This window comes from Brachyhypopomus gauderio, chromosome 15 (genome assembly GCF_052324685.1).
Source record: "Brachyhypopomus gauderio isolate BG-103 chromosome 15, BGAUD_0.2, whole genome shotgun sequence".
Taxonomy (NCBI): domain Eukaryota; kingdom Metazoa; phylum Chordata; class Actinopteri; order Gymnotiformes; family Hypopomidae; genus Brachyhypopomus; species Brachyhypopomus gauderio.
In genome coordinates, this window is record NC_135225.1 from 5,818,145 (window position 1) to 5,838,212 (window position 20,068).

Below are 20,068 nucleotides of genomic sequence, written 5' to 3' on the forward strand. Positions count from 1 at the left end.
GCAATATTCTAAAGTGAAATAGCGATGAACTATTATATAATATAGTGATGAGCTAAACAATGAATTGCTGTGCAAAATGAGCACTAAGTTGAGTTCTGAGTGCAAAATTGTGAGTGCAAAATTACTATTGTACCATTCAGGGTCAAAAGTCTTAGTTTTACTGCCAGTTCAGAGCGTTTTGGCTGAGGCTTTCTGAGGTTTTTGTCTCAAGTAAATAAAGTGTTTTTAAGAGGCGTTGCCTTTCACGGCCTTGATAAAGAACACCCTCGGCTCCAACTGCCTGCTGGTCTACTGTGGACAGTGTGTTGCCATGGGTTTCTAAGCAACCAAGCACTCCTTGAGAGTCTTTCATATACTGTAGTTTCATCAATACTAATGATCTCTACCTGGAAAGCCAGAAAACATCCTAGAATTAAGGCTCTGAATATATACATACTGTTTCCCATAAAACATGGAGCAGAGCCATTCATTCAAGTGTGATAATGGCTGCAGAAATGTAGTTTCAAGAAATACAGTACAGTGCTTTCTCAAAATAGATTACTGTGTTTTTGTGTTTTGCCCCACCTAGTGGTTATATTAGATAATTAAACCTTAATTATTCCTTCAGAACTTGAGATATACACAGACCAAAAGAAAAACATATTACTGTCAGGTATTATTAAGGACCTTTTATTGATCTTGCTGTAATTGTGTCCTCTGGCATTGGCATTTATTTTAAATTAAAGTCAATTCAACTGGGTCTCAAACACAAACTTTTATAATGCAATACAACTTCAATTCTGAAAGGCCCCCACTCAGGTATAACTGTCTCTGATTTGTGTCATGTCTAATTGTTATGACAGTCATTAGTCAATAATATATATGACAATTGAGTTTAAGGGGTGGAGGGATTTGCGATAGTCTACAGCAGAAAAGTGAGCAAAGACCTTCACTTTGCTTTGATGTACATTTCTTCGTTATGAATGCCAATTTACTTTTAAACCAGATGAAATTTTGATTCAAATGCATTTATAGCAAAAAAGGAAAACACTTGGAAAACCTGAATAATTACGATTTAACAAATTTAAGCAGTGAGCTATCAAATCGAATCAGTTACTTTAATGTTGATCAAATCACTGATCACATTAAACACAGCAGACTGTTGCAAGCCCACACCTGTAACTAACATGGTTCCAAAAATATAAATGTATTCTGATAAAACAATGTTTTGATCTTAGTCAAATCAAAATGGACAAAAAAAAAAAATTAGAATTGAATTGGTTTAAGTCACAGCTGCTAAGCTTAGCAAAGTAAGGCATGGGTAAAGAGACTTCGCACTAAAGATCATTACGAAAAACGACAAAAGGATTTAAGCACAGAAGGTGTTAAGTAAAGCAGAGAGAATGAAGTGTATTCTCTTCTAAGCCACTTTATCAGGACGATCCCTTCATTCGGTTGTGAATCTGAATCCTCCATTTAGGAAAGGAACAAAAAAGATTTCACAAAAATATGATTTTTTTTTTTTTTTTTTTTAAACACTGCCATGTGAGCTTGGAATTAGTTTTCTATAAGCTCAAAACATGCATAGAGAAGCACTGGAAATGTTCAAGCTTTAAAGACTGTAAATTGTTGTGGTGGTTGTGCGGGGGGGGGGGGGGGGGGGGTGAGGTCATCATCACAAAACTGTCCCTGATTACAACCACCATTCTTTCCCCATGGCATTGTTGTTTGTCATGGATAACAGCAGGGCAAATGACCTGAACAACAATTCAGTGCTTTTCTACCTTTGAATCAATGAGGGAGTGGAAATATTGAAGCACTCTGAACATGACGGATGTCAAAACTGGCATTAAATGTTACCTACTTCCCTGTAATTTCACTTTTTAAAAAAGACCTAGAAGTGATGTATATGTTAGGTATGTGATGCAAATGCATCTAGCGCCCAGCTTTGGACTGGAGAGTCTTTATACAGCCTTCTCGCAGTCCAAAGCTCTACGTGTTGTCATTACCTTTGACCAAACACTCATTTTGTGTCACTGCAGTATTTGCTGTCTTTCAGACTCAGTGACCACAAAGCTGATGGTGATGCTTCAAGTATCATCAGGATTCACTCACAATTCAAAGGTAGGGACAAACCATATTGCTAGAAGGATGTCGAAGATTTTAACACATTCTCACTAGTTAAAGACAGTCTAGTAAACCAAAACAATCATTTTTTTATCTTATGAACATGATTTGCATGGAAGGGACAAAAAATAAAATACTGATGAATTCATTTTGAGTGATCAATTTAGGACTTTTACACAGGACCAGAAAATGTGGGCAAATATTTGGTAGGATCCTGGATAACTGAAAATATCATTTAAGGATCATGGTTTATGAATTTTCTTTTTACTACATCTAACTTTAATAAAAATAAAAAGACATAAATCTTGTATGGAAGCCTGAATATAAAGGCTTGGAATGGAAATGGAATTTTTCATTGTGAATTAAAATGTAGAACTTTATGCTTGCTGTCACTAGTTAAAGAGAAGGGTATATGAACAAAAAATTACCTGTACTGAAAATGATAACATAGCAATGAGGTAAAAGAACAAAGTATGTACTGATAAGTACATATCCCGGTGATAGACGCAGTACTAGTTTATGGTTTTACAAAATAAGCATTGGGTCTTTATCTGAGCATAACTCAGATAAAGTTATTAATTATTATAATTAATACATTTCAAATGACCGTTTACGTGAATTATTGTTTTTAGGGTACTTAAAAGATTTTCCCCCCTTGCTGTTTGGCTTATGCAAGTATACCTGTTGGTAGCCCTGAAACCTAATCTGATCGCAATCTGTTAACTTTCAGGGCTCCAGCAACCCACCGGGCCAACATGAGTCAACTATCCCCATGGTTACTTAGCACCCAGCAGCTAGAGAGAGCTAAAGGAGAGGGCTCACAACATTGGTTTCTACAAGCCAAGCCACTGGCACATAGATGCCAGGTTATTATTCTTTCATCATGTTGGTTCCTCCTCTTTAGATGTCCATCTCAAATTGAGCATCCTCGCCTGCAACACATAAAAGACCTGTGTGGGTTACATTCTTAAATCTTACATGTCGATGTAAGAATAATTGATTTTTCAACAAGGCCCAAAACTGAATGTTTCAACAAGGCCCACAACGGAGTACAATCAATTAAAGATTTATTCAAGGGAGCAATAGTCAAACCTGGTCCTGGTTTGCCATCATGGTTCAAGTTATTTGCTTCATTCCTCTTGTTCTCATTCAGAATGTTTTGGCTGGTCACTCCAGGGATCACTGGCAGGTGTGCTGGGGGAGTCTGAGCAATAGGGGAATTACGCCGGTCTAACAGGAATTTACGGTCATAAATGATCCGGGTGCCTGCATCATACATGATAAATGAAAGAAAAGAAATAAATAAAACACAGTTGTTCTACTAGCCAGCACACAACCTTAAAAATCAAGAGATAGACCAGACAAGCAGATAAAATTTAGTTTGCAGTTATAAACAATATTATATTATTTATATGTTCCATATTAGGCATGTTTAGTGTGTGTGTGTGTGTGTGTGTATACACACACGCATGCGCATATGCATATGCATATGCATATATATATATATATATATATATATAAATATATACAATACTCGACAGGTCGCCTACTGAAAAACAATCTCGTTGGAGATAGTGTGAAACAGCCAGATAAAAGCCTCTCTCCTTTGTTACACTGAGTCCGTCGTGCCTCTCAATCACTGCGCCAGTCGCGTCATTAACAGCGCCAGCAGAGGCGGCGCGAGCCCTTGTTTTTGTTTTGAACACGCAAGGCTTCCTGGGCAATGTAGGCCCCGCTCCGGCATCGAGTCGAGCGAAGGCAAGAAACGAAGTTTCTGGTTGTCGACGTTAGTCAGATATCTACAGAACGCCTTAAAAAAACGCATTACCTCCCGGAGTGGTGGAAAATAAAGTGCCTCCAGGAGTGGTGCAATAGTCGTGAGGTAGCTGGGTTGAGTCGCTGATCAGCACCGTCCTGGTCGGGATGGCCCTGCTCTCGCTATGCTGACGACTGGACGACATTGCATCAGATTCGGCCGCTGAGCAGCGTCGAACTAAATTTGGATCCCGATTGAAGGTGGAAGCACGGGCCGTTTCCCCTCTTTCTGTCGATTTCCGATGCTTTCTTGTCGTTCGACTTGTCCTCCCAGCCGTCAGCACCGTCCCTCCCTCCGCCAGGCAGGAAGCAAAGCGGGGCCGGAGGATATGAGGTCACGGGAGAACATGAGCACGTGGTCAGGTGCCGTCATGATTTCAGTAGCGGACCTATTTCGTTAATTAGACTTTCACTTTTGGGTGCATTTAAAAAAATATTAAACTTAATTGGTTTCTGTTGTTTCATTTTTATTTTACACTATTATATCCAGTAGGTTTTAAATTGGGTGACCATATTTTGAACCCTGGGTGGTGGGGATGGAAGGACTGGTTGCATAGTCACTTTTAACAGATGTATTTATGAGACTTACCAATTAGACTTTATTAGACTTAGCCAATATGACAAAATAACCTTATTGCTCTACATGGTGTCCCTTACTAATAAAATAAAACAATTAAAATTAAATTAAATTTAATTAAAAAACAATTCCATTGAGTTAATGGAATCAGTTGCCATAAAAACATTACTTCTCAGAGAGTCGTGAACCTCCTCACAACTTAAGGCACCCCAGTGTTACTAGGGGCAACAACAGCTACGTCAGTGCTCCTTACAGCCACCTCTGCTACTCTCTGTGCTCTCTGCAGTTTCCATTGCCCATGGAGGTGTTGGTGCTGATGAGGGTGTTGATGAGGCTGCTGCTCCCACCTGCAGTTGGAGATCCACCAGCCGGTTCTGACACTGCATGCTCTGCTCCTCCAACTTCAGTGCTTACTTCTTACATTGTTTTAATTTTGTGATAAAAATAAATTTATGACTTTAATGTGTGTATTTTCTAGAGATATTTACATATGCACTGTCATGTTCAGGTGTTACATCATGCATTCATCATAAATACTACGCTCCATTGCAGCACAAACCCTGAATAGACATTGTATGTGAGATAATAGACAATACGTGGGGTGACAAATATAGTTATGTGGCTTTAGATCTTTGTCTAAGCTATTTTACATGACATTGCCTATAAAGTGCAGAGTAATGTGCATGGTGAAAATGTATGGAATTGCTTCTATTGATTGTTCATGTTCACAATTGTATCTGTCTATAATGTGAATTTTTGCATGAGTCATCTAAGTCACCACAAGCAAAAATGTTATTTGTGAGAGGACTATGCTAGTAGCTCATTTATGCATCACATTTTGGGTGGCGGATGGTGAGGTTCATCAGATGTGCATGGTCAGAGAAGTCAGAAAGCAAGTTTTTGCTGGTTTCTCAGGTACTGTTGTCGCTGCTGTTGCTCCACTGTTGTATTGCTGCGCTTGCTGATGACAACAGTACTAAGCGCATGTGAAAATTCGCAGGTGTGTCACATGGCCACAAATTAGATACATATCCAGTTTAGGACTACATACAAAAGTGACTCAAATCTGATTTGAAAAGATCAGATGTTTTTCCAGTTCCTTGAAAAAATCAGATCTGTGTCTCGGTAAATAAAACAAAAAGGGTCTGGTAACGTGAATGTAACATTATTCGGTCATTCTGGAAACGCTGCAGTATGGTATACATGATTTAAAGCTTAGACACTTCAAGTGTCTCATATCCACATATTATGCTCTTAAATCGCACATACTTAACATAGTAATGAGTGTATACTCTGATAAAAGAGTCTAGTATGTGACTCAGACTTAGACACAGCTACATTGGTATTGTACATTGCACTTTTCTGCCAGAGACCCTCCCCTAGGGGGAGACGGCAATGCTTACTATAAATGCGTAAATGTTTTAAACAAGGAGACCAGTATGACATCAAATCCAAGTCAAAAATTTGGCGAACGTCAGTTGTTGAGCGGGGAAGGGGGGGGGGGGGGGTTGTATACGTTGTATATCGCGATCGATCGCCAGTGGAGGGCGACATAGATATGGATCGGAGGTAAATAAACTAGCCATGTGAAATCGGAGGTGTGGCGTGTGAGCGTGTGAAGACGGTCAAATGCGTGTGTCACACGCTCAATGCGTGAGACTTGAGAGCCCTGATTTGTAGTACGCAAAATAAAACTGCCTTAGCAATGCACTTGGCATGTAGCTAGCAAGCCTCCTTAGCTAGCTAACTAACCATGTATACCGATGCTAATGTAGGACTTATTTTAACATGCACAAAGAAAGAGTGAAGCCAAACAATACACTCTCAAAGCAGATATCTTCCCATAATTTGGTAAAAATGGGAAATGTTCTCAGGGTAAATTCTGCAGAAAGAGCAATTTGCTCCCATGTCCTTTATAAACCATTGTAAAAAAAAAACTTTTGATGGATAAACTAAATTATTTTAAAAGATACTTCTTTCACATTATGTATGATATATATTGTGGTGGCAAGGTCCAGATCTCTTTCCAGTCGAGGTTGTTAAAGATGGTGTTCTCAAACCATGTAAGTGATCAACTCCTAATTTCAAATGCTGTCATGGATTAAGGTTCCTGTGATGTGCTACAAGTTTGGTTCAAATTGACCTGTCAGGGACGCTGCTGTACACAAAAACCCACTAAAATTATCAAAATTCTGCAAACCTGTCATGCAGAATACAGAAAAGTAATGAGTCTTGTATGATTCAGACCAATGAGCCAAATAACTTTGTAATTACATCTTATAACAAAAAGTATACTGCCTGACCAGGAATAAACATTTTATTTCACTAAAATGTCTTTTCATCGCTGTAATATCTGTATGGTAGTACTTTGGCTCCATCTACTGGCCAAATACTGGAACCTACTGAAAAGCTTTGCTTACATGAAACACCTCACAAAGACATACACACAAAACTAATCACAAAACTAGTTATATGATCTGAATAATTTTTCCAAATACATTTAGCCACATTTTGACTCTATAAAATAACTTTATAGTGTGATGTTGATGATCTACACTGCCCTGGTTGAAAAACAACACATATACATGTGTACTATTATGTTGTTGAAATTTGAACCTTAATGGTGTCAAAAGCAGTTGGGTATGGTATCAAGGTAGAGTACAATTTAAAATATTAAAGACAAAAGACAGAAAAATAGAAAGATGGATCGATCCAGAGATCTGTTACACACACTCAAGAGCGTCTGCAAGATAAAGCTGCCCCCCTCTCACACACATAGTTCTTATACTATTTTGCATCATGATTATGTCATACTTCTGTGACATGAGTTAAGCATGTTAGGTCTCATTGGTGGCCCACATGAGGTGATGTGATGGGGTATCACCCCCATCACTCCTTCCCTGCCAGCCAGGTAATTTGGCTAAGGCTTCCATGTTCCTCAGGTCCGCCAGATGCACCATTCTGACGCAGCTAGGTTAGCTAGCTAGCTGGTTATCTGTTTTACCATAGTTCATAGTATTTGGAGCTTCCAGCTGCCTAAATGCGTTGATATCATGAAAAAATAAACATGAAACAGACACTGCTGACAGCCAATCACAATTCACATCTTAAAAACAGCCGCAGCCAATCCTGTCTGGGTCCCTCCCACAACTGTCAAAAATCAAAGATCCATGAGCAGGAGCTTAATTGCAAGCAGAAAGGGTACGACAAATTTTCCACAAGCAACTCTCTCTTAGCGCGGGAGAGTACTTTTGCTCGCGCCAGAGCATTTTTGCTCGCGTGAATAAGCAGTTTTTCTCGCGCGAAGTGATTTTCCGCACTCGCGATGTTTGAATCGGATTTGACTCCATACATAAGCCTCTTCATGCTGTTCAAACGCGCATGTCAAAACTCTTCCTACAGGCCACGCTGAATCGCTCCCTCACTGCAAGTTTCCCTGAACACAGACTGTTGCCATGAGCTTCTCAACTGAAGAAAGAGGAAACCCCAACACTTTAAGCTACAGGGTGTTTTACAGTGAGTGGAACATTTGTTTAGTCTTGTCTTAACTTTATAACGACAATGAGCTCCAAGTTCATAATGACTAAATCCCATCTTAACACGTGGCGCTTATGCGTAAGTTGCACGTTAACGTTCGCCGACACCGTGTAAATATTTTTTTTTCATTCATTATTTTAAAGTGCAGAATTCGTAGTTACAGGATGACTACAGCGGACGGAAAATTTCAGTAGCTAGCCAGCAATGTTTACCATAAACAAATGGCCCAAATACAATATGGTAGTTGGCTCGCTAGTTAGAAAATCGTTCATATTTTATTTGTCGGCCAACGAATTTGTCAGGCAGCTTAGCTCAACCTAGCTGGCTAACTTAAGGTTTCTGCATTTACGAGTAAAGTGGTTTGTCTTAATACTTGCTGTACTGAAGGATTATATAGTTAGCTAAATAGCTTGCTCTTATATATTCGGGAATTTAACGTTAACGTTGCTAGTTAGATAGCACTAGCTACATTTTCCAGCATGCCTGGTAGCCTACAGTATTTCCAATGCAGAATCATTCAAATCCGAGTCCTTAATTCTAAAATAATCAGTAGTCCCCTCAAACAAACCAATTGGGTGTGCACTAATGTGAAAAGTAGGCCAAAGTTACATCTTTGCGTTTACGTTGATAACACTTATCTGTACCTTTTTAGATAGCTATATAGCATGCTAGAAGATTAAGGATTAAAAATGCTAGCCTACATGGCCGCAGGCAAATTGAAAGTTAGCTGACTAGCTAGTTAACCACAGTTAATCAAACAGTGGTTGGTCTGATTCATCTATGCGAAATAATAAAACAAAATAAAAACATAAGTCAGAATTGTCAAATGCATAACACTTCTATTTATGATTCCGCATGTCCTCATAATAACGCCTGTCTTGTCCGTAGTCAAGATAAATAAGGTCTTGTCTATGTAACTATACAGAGTAGAGAAAAATCATATTCCGAAGTTCCACATAAGACGTAACGACAATGACGTCACAATCATTGATATCAGATGAATGACGTAATGGTGGTTTTGCGCAGAGGCGACGCTGTTCCACACGTAGCTCTAAGATTATGCGATTAGCTACAGTCTTAATTGGAAGCAGTTTTGTGCGATATAGCGATTTGTTTGTTGAAATTGTTCGATATTCCATTTTATGTTTAAGTATGCACAAAATCACGCTGGAATTGTCAGATGTAGATTAAGGGTAATGGGTTATCAAAGTTACAATTAAAACAATTTAATACAGAATAGCCTGACATGAGGGCAACGCTATGTGTGCAACCCATTGCAATATTCAAAAGGCCCGTAATCTTAACATTTATAAATGTTTTGTTGAGTGTAAATGTTTGTCTCAGTGTTTGAGCTTTGTTTTTGCTTTTTCTTCACAGAGAATTCAGATGGAAAGTACATTTCCCCATTTCATGATATACCACTGTATGCAGATGAAGCCCAGGTATTGTCTTCATCCACTGAATTATATTTTTCTCTTCTTTGGTTTAAGGTACTTTGATTTGAGGTGTTGGTTTTGAGTTTTGTCTGTGTATTTACCAGTCTAATGTATTCTTTTCAATACAATTGTTTGTACTTCATGAAATTTAAGTAATCAGTGGACATTTCACAAGCTCATAAAGTCTGTCAGAAACTACTGCTGGTGCAATAAGTGAAGGAACTTTACCCTTATAGCACAACACTGAATATTTACACTGGACCTATTATCTTATCTGTTAAAGAGTAGCATCTTTTTCTTTCTTTTTATTGTATATCATGTTAGTCATAGATACAGTCAGAGCTTAAATAATACATTGACTCATCAATAGCTGGCACAGCTAACATACCTGAGACATCTATAGCACAGGTATTACAAATAAATGTTTTCTCTCCACAGAATATTTTCCACATGGTTGTTGAAGTACCACGATGGACAAATGCAAAAATGGAGGTATGGCTAAAAAACATAGTGGAATAAATTGCAATGTCAAAGTGCTCATTTTAGATCATGCATCTCTGAACTTTATGATTCTTTGTAATATACCCTATGAACTGGTGTAATAAGAATTAGCTGAATAACGTCCATCACTCATGGTGTTAACAGTACATTAACTCTTAATGGGAACCAATGATTGGTTAAGATGTGCTCACTTTTCAGATTGCCACAAAAGACCCTCTTAACCCAATAAAGCAGGACGTGAAGAAGGGCAAACTGCGCTATGTAGCTAATGTTTTTCCACATAAAGGTTACATCTGGAACTATGGTGCAATCCCTCAGGTAAGGCAGATTTACTGCTGGTACAACGGCGGTGTAGTGTATTATCTTTTCAGCTGTTCTAACCTTAAATTAGTATTTATCCAGTTTCTGAATATGTTTTTGCATTACTTACTATGATGACACAATCACTTTGGTCAAGTGTATAAACGGGTATAGCGCTACTAAATCTAGAGACATACTGTAGACATACAACACATTAGAAATCTGTGCACCGAAAATTAACACTTGGTTTCTAAGAGAAAATGATGTTTTTCAGTAGAACTAGTATACATTTTTATACATTTACTATAGATTATGAAGGGGGAAACAGGATCCTTTCATCACAATTTGGAATTACTGATAGAATTAAATATAGAATGTGTCCTTCATGAAAAATTGTCCTTTGTTTGTGATCTGAAAAATCTCTGCCTCTAATCTCCCCCTTTCCCTCAACAGACATGGGAGGATCCTGGTCACACAGACTGTGATACTGCATGTCGTGGTGACAATGACCCAATTGATGTCTGTGAAATTGGTAGCAAGGTAACGATGATGACGGTTTTGGTGGGAGTGGTGGTACATTTGAAAATACATTTGAAAATGTGCTCATTTAATACACACAATACATTTTAATACATTGTGCTCAGGTGGTAAATTAAGCCTTCTGTTTTTGCAGTTTCCTTTGGGATCAAAAAAGCAGTTTCGCCTAGAAATTCATGTCGCCTAGAAATTCGTCTTTTTTTTATTTGCTCCTGTAGATATGCGTACGAGGAGAGGTTATTAAAGTGAAGATTCTGGGTGTGTTGGCAATGATTGATGAAGGTGAAACTGACTGGAAAGTTATTGCAATTAATATTGATGACCCGGAAGCAAAGGACTTGAATGGTGAGTGATGTTAATGTCCTATTGTGGTTTGTACTTTTTCCTGCTGACCCACAGTGTCACAGTGACTTGGTTTTATGGGAATGTAATTCTTCTCATTTATTTTAATGTGAATTCTAGACATTAGTGATGTTCAGCGATGCAAACCCGGCTACCTTGAAGCCACTGTGGACTGGTTTAGACGATACAAGGTGCCAGATGGGAAGCCTGAGAATCAGTTTGCGTTCAACGGAGAGTTCAAAGACAAGGTACTGCTCATTTAGGTCCTTTTAAAAAGATCGTTAAAAATAAACACCCCACAGCAGGTGTGATATTGCATCATAATGATAATACGACAATAATGAAAGTGAGACTACAGAGCAAGAAAGGTGATGATAAGCATGTGGTATGTAAACAGGTAATGCATGTTAAAACAATCAATTTTAATACATATTACATTATAAATATTACAGTTAGAAATATAGCATGCACTCAAATAGATTTTTCCTCATTTTTATTAAATTATTCTCAAAGAGTAAAAAACAGGCTAATTACTCATGCTGACTCGGTAAGTGAGGAGTATGAATGAGCTGCTATGGTAGCATCTGTAGTGCAGCAGAGTCATGTGGTGTTGGCTGGCCATCCCCTGACTAGGAGAGGACTGGTGCTTATCCTGAACCACGGCTCCTTTCAACAACAACAACTCTTCCTTCAAACTCATTATCCTTCCATGGTCACCTGTGGGTTGCTTCTTAGTAGCGTAGAGCTGGATTTTTTCTTAAAGCTAACCTCTGTAAAGCTGCTTTGTGACTACATGTTTTGTAGAAAGGGGGGGGGGGGTGCTACACAAACACATTTTTATTGAAGTTTCAGCTTTGTTTTGCTACTTCCATTTACACAAGAAGACTGAAATAAACCGATGATTTCACTAATTGTATTGATAACATTACTCTGTATTTTCAGAACCTGCTGTTCACGATTCCCCTTTTGTTTACCTTTTAACATGTACTTTTAGTATCCAGCTTTGAAATTCTTTCAACGTAAATACCCAAAGATGTTGTGTTTGGAATGACCAGCATTCCATAAACATTTTGAACTGTTATGCAATCTGTTGTAGAATTTGGTGGCATAATTTGTTATGCATTTATTCAATTGTTTATTTTACCTTGCAGGAATTTGCCCTTAAGACCATCAAAAGTACTCATAACTTCTGGAAGGCACTTGTATCACAACAGAACAACGCTGCATCCCTGAGCTGGTAGGGCATTTTTACCAAATCCATTTAGGAACCATACAAAGCATTTGGTTCTTTAGGTTTGCCTATTTGTGTAGTGTCTATTTACCCTCATATAACATACCACACGTTTCAGGATTTGTGAATATCAGGCATATTAGGATGAATGACGTTTTTTTCTCAAAAGGTTTCGGTACCACTAGAGTTAGCTAGTACAGCAGGAACTAATTGCACTGGTCTTGAAATGTCAAGCTTTTTAACATTTAACATTGAGAAATATATTGATATTTTATGCTAATCTTCTTCAATGCAATGCTCTCTTGTGTTACAGTAAAAACACATGTGTGTCTGAGCAAGGCAACCCATTGTACCTCTCAGCTGATGAAGCCAAGGCCGTTGTTGACAGTGTAAGGACATCGTTCCCTCTTGTTAACTTAGGAATGTTTCTTTTTTCCTTTACAGAATTTTATGTGACTGTTTTCCATTAGTTGTGATCATATTTTTGGTACCCCAATATATATTACACATACTGGCTATATGGCTATATATTACACTATATATTACATTTTATTTTGTACAATCCGTTAACTTCAGTCACTTTGCAATTTTTTCAATTAGGCTAGTAGGTTCCGATTGGTGTAGTAGCTTCAGATTGGTGTAGTAGGTTCAGATTGGTCTATTTGCAGTTATACTGCACTGGGATTACAGTTTAACTGAGTAAAAGAGAACTGCAAATACAATTTACACAATACAGTGTATCAGATATAAATAGCCAACACATGGGGTAAATGAAAATCAAAAAGTAAAGCTTGAATTTAAAATGACCTTTAGATGCAGGCTAAATCGATACATCCTTGATTTTAAAAGAAAAGCTCTTAAACCACTAGATACAAAGAACTGGTGAATATGAAGTCACCATCTTGCTTTTCCATTTTGCTAGAAAGCATTTATTGGAAAGCGGCAAGATTAACATGCACTGATATGTGCAGAGAAAACGACTCAATTTTCCGGACCAGAATGTGCAACTATTAAACTGACAGAGTCGCTCATACACTCAATGTATCAGTGTTTGGACATGTTCTCAGCACTGGGTGCAAGTGTCATGACTGGGTCAACAGTAGCATACATGCATGTTTTTGCTACTTCTGATTTGTGAACTCAGTTTGTGTCACTGTGGTGAAGACGTGATCACCCAAACAGATGTACTTTGACTGTGTGTATTGAACGCCTAAAAGCTGAAACCTGGAATCAAAGTGAAAGTTGACTGAAGACATTCAGTACTTAATTTTTCTTCTGAATTTTAGTACACACAAAGGGTCTTCAACTAACAGTCAGAACATTTAGGGCCTCAAATGATGGCACTAGGGAGGGAAAACTGCTTTTATTTCATTAACCTAACAGGTTTAACCACAGTAGTCATATTATTTCATATCCTAACCTCAGGAATAGTTGAAACAGTGTCATTTCTAGTCCAAGTCTTACTTTGAACAGAAGAAAAATATTTGTGTATTTGTATCCATGCCTATTTTTAATGTGGGGTGCTTGTTGATCTGATCCATTTCATATTACATCACTCTGGACAAGGGCATCTTTACAAATACTGTAAATATAGTGGCAATTATAGAAAATACAACTGTGTTCTTGTATTATTCTTGTTCATTGTACAAAACTAAATGTAAAGGTTTTAAAAACTGGTGATGTTAATGGTATTTTGCTAGACTAAAAGCAGGTTTTGTGTACATTCAATGTTTTAATGTTTACTTATTGTTCTTTGCCATCTTTCCAGACTTCCCCATGTGGAGATCCAGATTTCATTCCAGATTTGGGTATGTATGGCTTTTTTTCCCCTTTGTCTCCTTTATTCTTTCTGCCTGAGTACTTAGTAACATCTCTTTTGCTGTGGGGGAAAATCTGTCATATTGAAGCCGATCACAGAAAAGCTAGTGAATCCAAAGCTGAACCAAAGCTCTTTGCTGTTTGCTTGTGAAAAAAAACAAGAGCTTTCCAAAAGTTCAGACTTGTGGGGCAAGTTTGTCAGGTATCCAGAACGTGTTTAAAGCAGTCTGTTCTTTTCTTCTATCAACTGTTGGCGCTACAGTTCTGAACTAGTGACTCTTCCGCATTTTTAAAAGCCCTGCTTACAAGTCCAAAGGCAGATTTTAGTGCCCATTGCTCATAATTTGCATACACTGAATTTTTTTCTGCCTTTTACCTACTGGAAGAATTATTTTCTCAAGAACAAAGTACTTGAGTTTTTAATCAAATATTGTTTGTATGTATACATTTTCTGTTGTAAATGTAATTTTATTTGTCTTTTTTTCAGTTGACAAATGGTTTTATTATGAAAAGTGAAGAAAGAAACAAACCAATATAGATGGACCAGTCTTCTCATCTGAGTAGAGTATGTATCTGTAAGAAGAGATGAGTAATATACATTTTCTAGGAAATTTGTGTCATGGTAGCAGTGAGAAGTTAATGTGTCTTGACCACTTTTTTCCCCATTTAATTTAATCAGTGTCATTACGTATTGTATTCTATTTAACAGATAATTAAATTGGTAATGTGGTCAAACTCAGGTACTGTAAGATTAATAAAGTTTCTGTTATGACATTTCTCTTATTGTATGTGGTCATTAATATTATTATAAAAACAATGGAAACATGATGTTCCTCCTGCTGGATAGATGTAGAGCTATATGAAATCATGGTGAATGTTTTACCGAAGCAGTTTGTGATCAGTCACTCAAGAATCTGAGCCTATGGGATTCTGTCCAACACATTCGTGTGTCCAACACAAGAGGGCGATGTCGGCGGCTTGTTGCTTAGTGTGCATAGCAGCTCTTAGGCGTTTTGTTTACTTGCCGTTGTAAGATAAAAGTTTGCCATTGCAGCTACATCAAGATAAATATTTAAGCGGCCCGATATTGCAATATACCTGAGACGCCGGGTAAACAGTTTTTTTTGTGAAGCGTCAATTTTAGACTTGTCTGACAGTAACTGACGCGACGGCCAAAGCACAGTACTCCCTGAGGTAGGTAATGCTGAAATACGCCTAGCTGCTCTCACAGTAAACACTTAAGTAGTTTCGTTACAAATCGATTCATATCGGTTCTCAGAAACCATATATTTGATCAAGCTTAGAGCTGTTACTAGTGATTAAAACGCGAGTCATGTTGATATGGCCACCTACATGTATCGTTAACGCGAGCTAACTATCCTACCTGTGTGGTAGTAGATAAAGTCGAACACAAAATTATGACTCGGGCTTTTCTCTTTTTATTAAAAAGACCCACGAATTGGTGTGTTTAGGCGAGTGTTTTGTAGCTGTAGGCCAGCTGTCAGGCTGGGTGAAACACGCTTTTCGGTGGCAGTTTGCACAGTATCGGTTTGTTTGTTTCAGCCGAGTCGTTTTCGTAACGTTACGGGCTACTCGTAACCGCACTTAAGTCCCTTGCGGTTTTATTACGAGTGTTCGTTTTCGTATTTGTTACGACTTCGTGGCAGGAGAGTCGCTTGAGTGACGGACGTGTCTGTGCGTTATGGTGCCCAGGTGTCGGGTGACGGATGGTAAGACATCCGTAAAAATAGTTTGGGCGAAGCAAAGATACGACTGAAATATCCCGGTAGCTGACTGGACCAGTTCTGATCTGCGCGGTACCACGTGGCCGTTAAAGCCCGAACCCGGTAGTCGTGCAAAACTGCCCCCCCCCCCATTGTTAATTATTTGTTTGTTTTCCTTTCAAGGAGCGACAATGTCATTCATATTTGATTGGATATACAGGGGATTCAGCAGTGTGTTGCAGATATTAGGTAATGTATCATGTGTCATCAGTGAGGATGTCTGTAAATGTGCTGATCTCTCAGTTTTCTTCTAAATAGATAAGAACCTAAACACTCACTCACTTGGTGGGTCCCCCTGGCTATTCGTTAAAGTTGTCTTGCTCTTTTTAGGATTATACAAGAAGAGTGGAAAGCTGATTTTTCTCGGTTTAGACAATGCCGGAAAAACGACGCTGCTGCACATGCTTAAAGATGACAGGCTGGTGCAGCATGTTCCAACTCTTCATCCCAGTGAGTATTTATTGTTAAGTAGTGAATGCGTTTGTTTGTTTTAATCCTGTGCCACACCTTAGATTTATATCTTTGAGGGTAAATTTTCAGATAATGTGAAGAATTTGTGTTTTTATTCTATCAGCTTCAGAAGAGCTGACTATTGCTGGGATGACTTTCACAACATTCGACCTGGGTGGACACACTCAAGGTAAATGCAGGGAGCTGGTAGTGAAGTGCTACTACCATTACTGTAATTTACAGTTAGAAAGATGATCCATGAGAGGTGAAGTTTGAATTACATTAACCATATGGTAGATCAGCTTTTCTTTTGATAATCTGAAAAAATATTTTTATGTTTCAATTACAGCAAGAAGAGTTTGGAAGAATTACTTACCTGCCATAAATGGAATTGTCTACCTTGTGGACTGTGCAGATCGTGAACGTTTGCTTGAGGCCAAAGTTGAACTAGATGTAAGCTGTGTGAGTGTGTGGGGGTGTCTTCAAACAAGACATGGCCATTGGTGATGCCTTAGCAAATGCCAGTATTTAAAACATTGCTAATACCTTGAGATATTTTACCCCAGTGGTGGTGTGGTCAGATTAAGGAAAAAACATCTGACAGATGCAGATCCTGTGGATATAAGCAACTTGTCGATGAAAGGAGTCAGAGGAGGGTGTCAAGAATCCTTGGGTTGAGCAGGTGGTGCACAGTTGTAGCTGAATGCAGTGCTTCTACTCCCCATAATCAGAGATCACAGCTCGTTCCTTAACATGGATGGGCTGGTTCAAGGGCCATTGATGTCTAAGAGAAATAGAAAGGCCAGACTGCAGTAGGTAAAAGAGCACTGGGTCACTGAGTAGTGGAAAAACATCACCAGATCACATAAATCCAAATTTGTTGAACCTGAGCAGCATGAATTGGTGAGTTCAGGCTGGTGGAGGTGGAGTAATGGTGTGGAGATGTTTTTGTGGTATACCCTGGATCTGCGGGTACTTCTGGATGGACATTTGGATGGCTGTTTAGAGGATGTACCTCCTGTCCTGTTCAATGAGAAAAGGTTCTTGGTCAACAATTTTATCACCTAGGTGGAATCTATGCAATGAGGTCCAATGTGCTATTAGATGGCTGTCTCTAAAGATGTGTGAGTCTCAAGTATTTTTCTTTGTTGTGTAACTACTTATCAGGGATGCTTTCAGATATTTAGTTTGAGAACTGAATTGCTCATCGTCTTAGACCAAAATGCATAATTCATGTGAAAGCCAAAACAAAGTTGTGTTGTTCCTATAGGCCCTGTTAACTGATGAGACTATCTGCAATGTACCGATCCTTATTTTGGGAAATAAAATTGATCGACCAGAGGCAGTCAGTGAGGATGCACTGAGGGAAATGTTTGGTCTGCATGGACATACTACTGGGAAGGTAAGAAATGAAGAAAACAAGTATTTTCATGTATATTTTACATTTTAGCTGGAAAAGTTTTTAGTATCATCATTCTGAGAAAGTTTTGTGATTTGCACCTTTTCCCATTTTGAAATTATTATTTATTTACTTAATTATTATTTACTGAAATTATCGATCATAATCATTTGAAGAGTGGTGAGAATTGTAAGTCAATCTTTTGTGTTTGCCTTTAGGGTAATGTATCGCTGAAAGACCTGAACCTGCGGCCCTTGGAAGTGTTTATGTGCAGTGTGTTAAAGAGACAAGGATATGGGGAAGGTTTCCGATGGCTCTCTCAGTACATTGACTAACTCAATGTCAGTATTACTGCTGCAGAACAGTCTGAAACCCTGAACTCACTTCTTCTTATTTATTAAAGATTTGGACTCAGGAGTAAATAACTATTTTATCACAAAATGAATATTTAGGTGGTTTTGATTGTAAGCTATAAACAAAATAAGTGCATCTTAAGAGTGTTAATATATTTTATCAGAAAGGCTGGTATACTTAAATACATTTTGAACAGTACATTGTTTAATTTCCCCCATCTTAAGCTTAAGGACATGTATGTAATATATGGGGTCTTTTAAATTATTATTATTATTTTTTTTGCGGGATGCAACACAGTACTCCATTGTGGGTTTGCTGCTTTTATCATCGATGCCTGTTTGCCTGCCGTGAACATAAGCAATGTGCCTGTAATGTTAACTTGGGCAGTGAAGGAATTTATATGTGCCATGATGTATTCAGCTCATAAAGAAACACCGCATCAGAAAAACCGTACAGAACTAAACTTCCATGAACAATTTTATCAACACTTTCTCCCTTTTGTGCTTTTAAGCTGATGTAGTTACATTGCCATTTAGGGTTTGCTCCATGTTTCAAATGGAAACATCAACACTTTGTGCTGCGTACATGCATATCATAAAGCATATTATTTAACAAGCATATTATTTAACATTTAAAATGCTTTATTTGATATTTAAATGCAGGGAAACATTTTTTAAATAGGCAAGTTTAGTTAGAGCAGTTTTTGTCAATGTGTGCAGACATTGACCTGTTCTTAAATATTAAACAACCAAATTTCTGTGCAATAAGTACTTTTTGACTATCATCTACCATTTGCATGCAGTTATGATATGAGAGTACATGAGAAGCACAATGACTGTGCAATACAACAGATGTTAACAGGTCACTTTTCATACACTATTTGTAAATAGTAAAATCTTAAATGCTACACATTTTTTGAAACTTGAAAAACATTTGCTATATGTGGCACTTTCATGGTATTTTGGAGGAGGCAAAAATAAAATATATATTTTTTGGGTTTTTCTTGTTTCTTGCTTTACACTTTTATAGTATATACAGTGGGGGGAAACATGAATCAACAATACAATAGACAACAAAGTGCAATGGGGTAACAAATGTGCAATGTGCAAAATGTGCAGCATGAAACAATAACACTACAATAAATACAGCAGACCAGAGACAATTAAGACATGACAGTGCAGTGCTGGTACAGTACAATGTAGTGTGGGTGGTTTTGGAGATAAGTGATATACTGTGACATATAGAACATACATGTTCTCAGCAGTTCTGAGGTAAGAGATTACAGTTCCTGTAGGAGAGCAGAAAATATTTCTGGTGGGGATGGTCTACCTATGATGTCAATTACAGGCCTCTCTCATCTTTTTAAGTGGGAGAACTTGCACTGACTGGGAGAATTTGTGACTAACTAAATACTTATTTAGATGGAAGATTTGTTTTTTGTTGTTTTAATTGTAAGGTACACATGCACAACGTCCTTTGGTTTGACTAATATAAATGAAGTATGAAATATAAACATCTGAAAAATCTATCAGTAACACCTGGAGCTGTTTATAAATACTTTTGGCATTATTGCATGATGGCATTATTATTAGCATTATTATTACTCTACAATTATATAAATGTCCTGTGGTGTGATAAGTGGTGACGTGACTTCATATGAAATTAAAATGGCTTTTGTGAAGATTCAGTTAATCAAATCCTCATGTGACTTTTAAAAACACTGCGTAATTTAACTATAAAAACAGAGCATTTCCATGAGCCTGATATTATTTTATAAGATAGTTAGAATAGTGTGTAAGTAAAGAATTGAATTGAATTGAAAACAGCTATACATAATGTACATATGCAAAGTATTTATTGTAGTTTGCATAAAGGGAACCT

The 20,068-nt window shown here is 37.8% G+C and overlaps 3 protein-coding genes across 4 annotated transcripts; 2 read left to right on the plus strand and 1 right to left on the minus strand.

The window, feature by feature from the left end:
• Positions 1 to 1,454: 1,454 nt before the first annotated feature.
• eif4ebp2 (eukaryotic translation initiation factor 4E binding protein 2) lies at positions 1,455 to 4,215 on the minus strand. Its single transcript, XM_076974424.1, has 3 exons — positions 3,935 to 4,215; positions 3,199 to 3,372; positions 1,455 to 3,038 (listed from the first exon to the last, which is right to left on the minus strand). Exons 1-3 carry the CDS (start codon positions 4,065 to 4,067, stop codon positions 3,007 to 3,009), a joined length of 339 nt encoding a protein of 112 aa, XP_076830539.1. The 5' UTR covers positions 4,068 to 4,215; the 3' UTR covers positions 1,455 to 3,006.
• A 3,639-nt stretch (positions 4,216 to 7,854) lies between these two features.
• ppa1b (inorganic pyrophosphatase 1b) lies at positions 7,855 to 14,978 on the plus strand. Its single transcript, XM_076974713.1, has 11 exons — positions 7,855 to 8,014; positions 9,413 to 9,477; positions 9,910 to 9,963; positions 10,171 to 10,290; positions 10,726 to 10,812; positions 11,028 to 11,154; positions 11,272 to 11,399; positions 12,303 to 12,388; positions 12,696 to 12,771; positions 14,151 to 14,190; positions 14,688 to 14,978. Exons 1-11 carry the CDS (start codon positions 7,954 to 7,956, stop codon positions 14,714 to 14,716), a joined length of 873 nt encoding a protein of 290 aa, XP_076830828.1. The 5' UTR covers positions 7,855 to 7,953; the 3' UTR covers positions 14,717 to 14,978.
• A 343-nt stretch (positions 14,979 to 15,321) lies between these two features.
• sar1ab (secretion associated, Ras related GTPase 1Ab) lies at positions 15,322 to 19,186 on the plus strand. Of its 2 annotated transcripts, none has more exons than XM_076974715.1 (7): positions 15,322 to 15,394; positions 16,108 to 16,173; positions 16,315 to 16,434; positions 16,559 to 16,624; positions 16,784 to 16,887; positions 17,705 to 17,836; positions 18,052 to 19,186. In XM_076974715.1, the coding sequence occupies exons 2-7, from the start codon at positions 16,116 to 16,118 to the stop codon at positions 18,166 to 18,168; spliced, it is 597 nt and encodes a 198-aa protein (XP_076830830.1). In that variant the 5' UTR covers positions 15,322 to 15,394; positions 16,108 to 16,115; the 3' UTR covers positions 18,169 to 19,186. The 2 variants fall into 2 exon arrangements, with proteins under 2 accessions (XP_076830830.1, XP_076830829.1); XM_076974714.1 differs by lacking the exon at positions 15,322 to 15,394 and adding an exon at positions 15,533 to 15,930.
• The last annotated feature ends 882 nt before the right edge of the window (positions 19,187 to 20,068 follow it).

Bases quoted from the DNA above. Each gene is read 5' to 3' on its own strand.
- ppa1b (XM_076974713.1), top strand. From the start codon at position 7,954: ATGAGCTTCTCAACTGAAGAAAGAGGAAACCCCAACACTTTAAGCTAC. The intron at 11,400-12,302 runs GTACTGCTCATT...TTTACCTTGCAG, and splicing joins ACGGAGAGTTCAAAGACAAG to GAATTTGCCCTTAAGACCAT. The intron at 12,772-14,150 runs GTAAGGACATCG...CCATCTTTCCAG, and splicing joins CCAAGGCCGTTGTTGACAGT to ACTTCCCCATGTGGAGATCC.
- sar1ab (XM_076974714.1), top strand. From the start codon at position 15,903: ATGGTGCCCAGGTGTCGGGTGACGGATG. The intron at 16,435-16,558 runs GTGAGTATTTAT...TTATTCTATCAG, and splicing joins TGTTCCAACTCTTCATCCCA to CTTCAGAAGAGCTGACTATT. The intron at 16,888-17,704 runs GTAAGCTGTGTG...TTGTTCCTATAG, and splicing joins AGGCCAAAGTTGAACTAGAT to GCCCTGTTAACTGATGAGAC.
- eif4ebp2 (XM_076974424.1), bottom strand. From the start codon at position 4,067: ATGTCGTCCAGTCGTCAGCATAGCGAGAGCAGGGCCATCCCGACCAGG. The intron at 3,373-3,934 runs GTAATGCGTTTT...TGTATGATGCAG, and splicing joins ATTTTCCACCACTCCGGGAG to GCACCCGGATCATTTATGAC. The intron at 3,039-3,198 runs GTTTGACTATTG...TATGTGTTGCAG, and splicing joins TGATGGCAAACCAGGACCAG to GCGAGGATGCTCAATTTGAG.